The sequence below is a fragment of the Eptatretus burgeri genome, chromosome 1 (assembly GCF_056783735.1).
Source record: "Eptatretus burgeri isolate ZD-2024b chromosome 1, Ebu_testis_v1, whole genome shotgun sequence".
NCBI lineage: Eukaryota > Metazoa > Chordata > Myxini > Myxiniformes > Myxinidae > Eptatretus > Eptatretus burgeri.
Genome location: NC_140961.1, coordinates 28695660 through 28703159, shown reverse-complemented (window position 1 = coordinate 28703159; position 7500 = coordinate 28695660). Strand labels below are relative to the sequence as shown.

Below are 7500 nucleotides of genomic sequence, written 5' to 3'. Positions count from 1 at the left end.
GTGTTCGTTTACCCTCCTCAGTTTGGAGGACTCCATGTACAAACTAGAAAGGCACTCGTAGAGCGCACAGTTTCACCTCACGCGTTCATTCTGAACAAAAATACCATTGTTCACTGAGCGTTCTACTATTATGGCCCATCTACCCGTATCATCCGTGCACCCTAATTATGTCAGCTTATTGGCATGGGTTATGAACGTCATAAATTTAACTCTTCACTCACATCCCGTCATAGATCAGATATATGAAGTTTCAGATTTTTTTGGATAACCATTTCAATTCAAACAATTATGGCTGAAATACCACTTCACTGATGGCATCATCATTATCACCCGATATACCACATGGGGAGTTGATGACATATGCTGTTTAAATTTTTTTTGTTGTTGAGCGGTTTGGGAGAAAATGATGTCCAAATTTTTTTTCCTTTCATCCAATAGGGCTGCCATACCACATGACCTATGACGTCAGAGTTAGCAATAAAATATTCTCTATGTCGATTCCCTCCTACGTTTGAAGTTTTGCAGTGATCGGACAAGCGGTTGCAGTGAAAACCGTTTTTTAAAGCGAAACTATACAGAAGTGGACACAGACAGACGGGGGCATTGCAAGAGTCTCGTATCCCCCTTGGGGTGAGATGAACGATGATTCGTGTACAAACGAGACGTTTTCCCCGAGTGTGCAGGAATTTGGAATTTGTGCAGTGTGCCGGCAATAGTTCACCTGTCCTTCACAAAGCAAAAGGACACCGTGGTATCTTTCATGTCCAACTAATGCCGGCAGACAGGACACCTACCCCTGCCTACGAAACACTAGGACGAGAGTTTATCGCTGGGTCAGGATTCAAACCCCAGATACACAGCTCAGAAGAGAGTGTGCATAACGCTCGACTATCGGTGTCCGACAGGATATTGATGCTCACCAAACTTGCGGCGATCAGGTCACCATATTCGCCACATGATACAAAACACATGCAATACAGTACTAATAAACGAATGCACAATCTGGAATCGGATTTGGATCTTCACCAAAAATCAAATCAATTGGTCCTTGGTCCATGAGCTATCCAGCCAGCAAGTTTGGTAGAAATCCGTCCACAACCTTTTGAGATATCCTGTTAACAAACCAACAAAGAAACAGACAGACAGACAGACAGACAGACATGGGTGAAAACAGAACTTCCTTCCACCCTCAGTGGGCAGAGGTAAAAATAGAAGTTTATTTTAGATTTGAATATAGAAACTGGGTGATGGTCAGATAGATCACTGATATCTGCAGGTAGTGCTGTCAGTACAACGGAACTCGATTGTTATTGAGTAATATTAAAAATAGCAGTTTAACCTCGGTCAATTTAGTTAGCTTGAAATAGTGTTGGGTGTAACTGCAACCTGCTGGTGCCATGTGAGTGGCGAGTGCAGAGCGTGTTGGGCAACCCTGCTCTCGGATATGCTGCTAGCATTCTTTTTTCCACCGCTTCAGCAAGAGTGTGACCTTGAGTTTCCTGTGATACCATTTCTAAAATAGCAAATATTTTCGTGACAGGATGGGTTTCAAAATTGGATATTTTTCAACAAGCGAAAATAAATAAAAACAAAATCCGAAAACCTTCACCTCACGTGCTTTGCTCGCACCAACATGAGGAAGCACAGCCGGACCATGCCCCAGGATCCACACCCGTCGTAGCACATGAGGTTGAGAGCCATGGCTACGTGCGAGTGACAATTATCGCAACACAGGTTGTGCTGTCATTGAAAGAAGGAAGGGACAAGAGGGAAATACCATTTAAATTGAAGTCAATGCATTCTCGATGATACCTTTGATAAGGCTTGGAGCAAAACTACAGTATTCCTCCGTGCTTGATAAAATCTCCTAAATGTAAGATTGGTTCAACACCATACTTATATCATGGTAAGTAGGCAAGATGACACAGAGGGTAAAAAGGCAACGAACTGATGTAGTTGGGCAGTCGGGCCACAGTTGGACAAAAAGGCAAAGGGAGTAAAAAAAAAAAAAAACACAGGAGAAGAGATAGGACATGCGGAAACAGTAGGCTGCAGGTAAAAGGGTTGGGTTAGGGAGTGTTAAAAGGTGCAGGAAAGATTACAGGTAAGGATGGGGAATGATATGCCTCCTTAGAGCCCTAGAGGGAAGAGTGGAATAGAAAAGCTTCAGAAAGGTGGTTCCACAGATGGGAGAAAAGAACAAAAGAGTTGAGGTGTGAAATCAGCCTGGATTTTTTTAATGTTTAACTCAGAAGGGATTCCTGGAAGAACGTGAGTCTTGGAAGTGCAGGGAGGGGCAGGGGGAGATGTGGGGACAGGGGAGGGGGAGATGCGGGGACAGGGGAGGGGGAGATGTGGGGACAGGGGAGGGGAGATGCGGGGGCAGGGGGAGATGCGGGGGCAGGGGGAGATGCGGGGGCAGGGGGAGATGCGGGGGCAGGGGGAGATGCGGGGGCAGGGGGAGATGCGGGGGCAGGGGGAGATGCGGGGGCAGGGGGAGATGTGAGCGATGAGGAGAAGCAGTAAAAAGAAAAACAGGGCACCAAACTGCCCGTGATGTGACAGCATTTTGGTACAATATCAAAAGCAAGTATCAACATTAAGATAATGACCAACAGAGTTTTGATCGTGTTTCCAATGGTGTATCCAGACGTTTCCTCCAACATGACTGAACCGGCCCTTTGTACAGTTTCATAATGAGCCATGCAGCATTCACAAACACAGCATTACACTGCAAGGGTTTTGTGATTATGATCAGCCCGAGGCATTTCATCACACGTGCCGTGAAATGTGCCCTCGTGCTTGCTGGCCATGTGCCTCGGACCCACCATGCGCTGTTTGTATTCCTCCGAAGCTTCGTGTATGGCAGAGTCCCAGGTACGCGAGGTGACTACTCTCGAGGGATCCAGTTGCCAATACCAGTTGGCAGAAACAGTTGAGGAGAGGGAGGAATACAAATAACGTGAATATACAAAGGTCACATGTATAACCACAACATCACTATGTGTACAGATCGATCACACCGTTATTGGAAGTCGTTGGCATCAAATCCATGAGGATTCGAATAAATGTACAGCATTAGTGAAAGCTGCGTCAGTGCTTTATTCAATGCCACAATGGAGGCTAAGCTGGTCATCTCGTTACAACGCAGGCCGATACGTCACAATAAATATAAGGTGCCGTTGCATGCTGGTGCCAAGGCGAAAGTCTAATGTGGATTCAGCTTACGACCCTGTGCCAAGGTTGAGACCATCAACCATCTCGGCGATTGACGAGATACGAGGTTTTACTTGCACTTCCTACTACACAGTACAATCTTACATCTTTCTCCGGTTATTCGCCATCACGCCAGCAGTTGTTAATGATCTTTCACACCCGTTAGTTTTAACCAACATCACATACATACTTGGTCGGATTTCCAAATGCCATGTTGTCTTCCTGGAAAACAAAAACAAAATGGAATAAAAATTAAAACAACCGCAATAAGCAGACAATTACCCTCGGCAGAGGACAGGGTATTGAATTTGGGTCTGTTTGTCTGTACAGAATGTGCTCATGTCGGCCACAATAGTACGTTATCTTTTTTTTTTTCCCACTGAGTACCTCTAAAATATGTACAGTAAGAATGGGAGTACGTCGATAAAATAGGTACGATAAAAACCACACAAGATAAGTCCTGCTGAGGGTCTGCAATCATTGATTGCTCTTTTTCGTTGAATTGGAAATTGTTCCAGCGTGCATGATCTCATGTGCATCAAACTACAGTGCCCCGCCAGGATAAAACGAGCACCGCAGATTGTACAACAACTTTGGCAATCTGTTATTTTGACTTGCAGATATTAGTGGTCGGTAGCACGTCGTTCAGCATTATGCGCTTCTTGAACCGACGAAGCCATCGAATCGATGTACGATAGCCTGATCCGGATTTTGCCAAATGTGGAGCAGATTTTGTTGCAACACTTGCTCATTACTTGGCAGAGGTCGGTTTTTCCCCAGATCCCGGTGCATGTTTCCAGACGCATTGGACGGCGTTTGTGATCAAGACTCTGATCTCGCATCAAGACTCTGCGGTGCCCAGACAAGAAGCTGCGGCGCATTCCATTTCTTCAAGGCAGAGGTGATTCCGAATGTAGGACGCGTGGCACCATCCTCCTGCGGTTAAAACCATCCAAACTGAAAGTGCCTTGTTGGTGTCAGAAGAGGGATTCTTGGAAACGGCTGCGCAAACAAATGGGCTCCCAACCATGGTGGCCTTGAAAGCACAAATTTCTTGCCGAGTTTATTTTCCTTTCTCAAATACACGACAGAAGCAACCGTTCGATTTTAATCAATCCTCAGCAACCACGCTGCCAACCGCTTCCCTTATTGTCTTGGCGTTTGTCGTCCAAAAAGATTGCAAATCGATTGTGCAGCAAACACCGGTTACAAGTTTTCTTCACAATACACTAGTCGTGCCGTGGCCCACAATATAAACTGCTGTCGGCATGTTGTACTTCATTCGGACAAAGGGGAGAGGTGGATCAGAGTTCCGATCAATGTGGTTCATTTCAGATTTAAAAAAAAAAATAAAATAAAATAAAATAAAATAAAATAATCGCTGGAGAAATGATGGAGCACCTGGCTCTGAGGCAATGCCATGGCATCGTCCCCCCAACGATGTTCCTGATCCACAGGTTCCGTGACACGTTCCAGTGCGGTGACTGGCATCCATTTCAAGTTGTTTGGCCAGTGCTGGCCGAAGTGCATGACTCGTCATGGCGACATCCTCAGCAGCACAAATTGACCCCTTCCCACCCCAACGGCCACCATAATCAATAATCACCAAATCGACATTCCCAGTTTGTTCGTGCCCATTGGTTACCGCGTTACCATCCATTCTCAACATCTTTGCTGTATTTCTCTACAGGGATGCCGTAACACTCCTTCAATTTGTTGCTCCGTTTTGCGCTTTTGTGGTTTATTGTGACCTTTATTTTCACGCCAACCTGGTGTTGGCTTCATGGTTAAGGTGGCTGGCTTAAGATCTTAGGGTCCTGAGTTTGAGCCTCTGTTGTTCTGTTGAAGGAAGACCAGGTGGGTTGACTCACCCTGTCATCCTTCCGAGGTCGGCAAAAGAGTACAAGCTTACTGGAAACAGGGGGCATTGCATCAGCGGCATGGCTGCACTCCCAGCAATGATGCAACCAGCAGGCACAGGCTGCACACGAAATTCAGGTGCCGGTGAGAGCTCGCTTATTTTTCACGAAGAACATGGTGGGGTCTTAAAGGTGCATACAAAACAAAAAACTTTCAAACCGCATGCCAGAACAGTCTTCTGTACAGGGGATAGGAGTCATCAGAGAAGGTTGTCGTTTCTCGTAGGGCTTTGGGATAGTCCTTTGTGCACTTCCGGTCTGCCATGCAAGGGCTCGAGATGTTCCATTCCCCACATGGGCCGTGAATCATGTGTGATGTCACGATACGGTGTAGTTCCGGATTTGTGCGTTTGTCAGGAATCTCAGCAGAGACCACGCGATCGACATCTGCTGGTGTTCTGGGCTTGTCGCGAGGTACCACGGTCAGGAGCATGTGTATATGGGGAAGGTGACGCTTTTGCGTTTCCTTCACCATCACATAAGCGTCCACATGCCCCAAGATGTCATTCTTGAGGAGGTCTGCTTCGAGTGCTTCCACCTTCATATGAAACACCTGGGCGATGAAATCAGGTATTTCATTGGCTGACTGACCCTCAAAAAGTGATTGTTTAATTTCTGGCCACTTTGGGTTGCAGGTGAATGTTAGGAAAAAAGTCAGGTTTTCCCTTGACTCCGTCCAAAGCCATTGCATCCTGAAACTCTTTGGCATACCAACGTGGTGACCCATAAATTGACGGCGGCAGAATGGTGAGGCGTCCAGGTAGCACCTCAGCGTCACTGTTCAACGCATCAACGATGATCTTATGCTTTTCTGCCTTAATTGACTTCTGGTTGCAGCGAATCCAATTGAGACAATGCGACTCAATTTTTGCCATCATGTCGCATACGTACTGCTGTGTCAACTTTCCACCACGAAGCAGTAGATTGAAGTGATGAGTAGGATCACGTACTTGGAGATGGTAGCGGTAGAAAGATGTTGGCGTTATCCCTGCTAACTCAGTGGTACCCCTGGGAGCCGCAGGGTAGCAGAAGTATGTATGATAGAGGGTCATACGCTGGATGCATGGCGTCTATTGTCTGTAAACCTCCTCCTCTGAGGTGAACACCGACTGCCAGCCTTCCAAACTGCTCTGTTGTCATTGCCCCTGGAGCAATGACAGCCACATCGCTGTCTGGTGAGGGAAGGTTGACGGTACCATGATGAAGGTCTCGGCACGGCGTGCTACCTGTTAACACAATTTTCAGTTCATTTGCGCTATCATTATAAACCACAAACTCAATGGCTGATTTGAATTGCTGGATGTATGGGTTGCACTCATGAATGGCCTGTTGTGCTCTTAGCAAAAAATGCTCATTCAGGCTACTGTTCGAGGTGTGGGCACGACGAAACTCCAGCTCATGGGCTGGATCGTGAAAGTAGATCTGAGCAAAGCGTGGGATACAACCCAGATCGGCAAGAGGAGCACCAATGTAATGGTAAACCTTACCTTGTATGCGCACTCCAGGATTGAAGCCAGGCATACCTATCTCTCGGACACTGATACTTGCCATTGCCAGCGCGTTGTTATACTGTTTCGCGCGCTTCACAAAGTCCTGGTTAAGGAAAAGGTTTTTAATAGCATCTGGAGGTTGTGATGGAATTGAACCGGGTTTTGGATTCGTAGGATCATGCTTAAGGTCGACCTTGCCGTGGTTGCAGCAAAATCCTCTTCTCTCTTCGGTCCACACATAAGCATCACAATGTGAGCATTTAGTGCATTGAAATAATGAGGTCCTGCTTAACGCGTGCCTGTACTCAACATGAAGTTGCTCTCGGAAGAAATCTGTATCATCGTATCGAGCAAGGTTGCGATTCTCACGGTGAACCTGCTCTAGTCTCGCACGGTGTACGTCCTGATGGCGCAGGGCATCCCTTACTTGCCGGTCTTCTCACTGGTGAGGGATTTCTTCTGCACGACGCCTTGCCTCGCGTCCAGTGTTGTTTGCCAAGCGAGCAGCTCGTTCTTCATCCGTTTCTTCTGCACAACGCCTTGCCTCGCGTTCAGTGTTGTCTGCCAAGCGAGCAGTTCGTTCTTCATCCGTTTCAGCTGCACGACACCTTGTCACGCACGTAGCGTCGCGTGCCAAGCGAGCAGCTCGTTCTTCATCCATTTCCTCTGCACGACGCCTTGCCTCGCGTTCAGTGTTGTCTGCCAAGCGAGCAGTTCGTTCTTCATCCGTTTCTTCTGCACGACGCCTTGCCTCGCGTTCAGTGTTGTCTGCCAAGCGAGCAGATCGTTCTTCATCCGTTTGAGCTGCACGACGCCTTGTCATGCGCGTTGCGTTGCGTGTCAAGCGAGCAGCTCGTGCTTCGTCAGATTCCATT

The 7500-nt window shown here is 47.1% G+C and overlaps 1 protein-coding gene across 2 annotated transcripts in view; it reads right to left on the bottom strand.

Moving 5' to 3' along the window:
* The window catches only part of TMEM222 (transmembrane protein 222), a 9993-nt gene extending 2499 nt beyond the window's left edge, over positions 1-7494 (bottom strand). Inside the window, exons 1-3 of one of the 2 annotated variants that reach the window (XM_085876848.1) lie at positions 3407-7427; positions 2829-2919; positions 1610-1740 (exon numbers count right to left, since the gene is read on the bottom strand). In XM_085876848.1, the coding sequence (XP_085732974.1) occupies positions 1610-1740; positions 2829-2919; positions 3407-3429 (245 nt within the window). In that variant the 5' untranslated portion in view covers positions 3430-7427. Of the gene's footprint in view, positions 1-1609; positions 1741-2828 lie in introns of those variants that run through there. The other variant, XR_015057040.1, reaches the window with a different exon arrangement.
* Between the last annotated feature and the right edge of the window lie 6 nt (positions 7495-7500).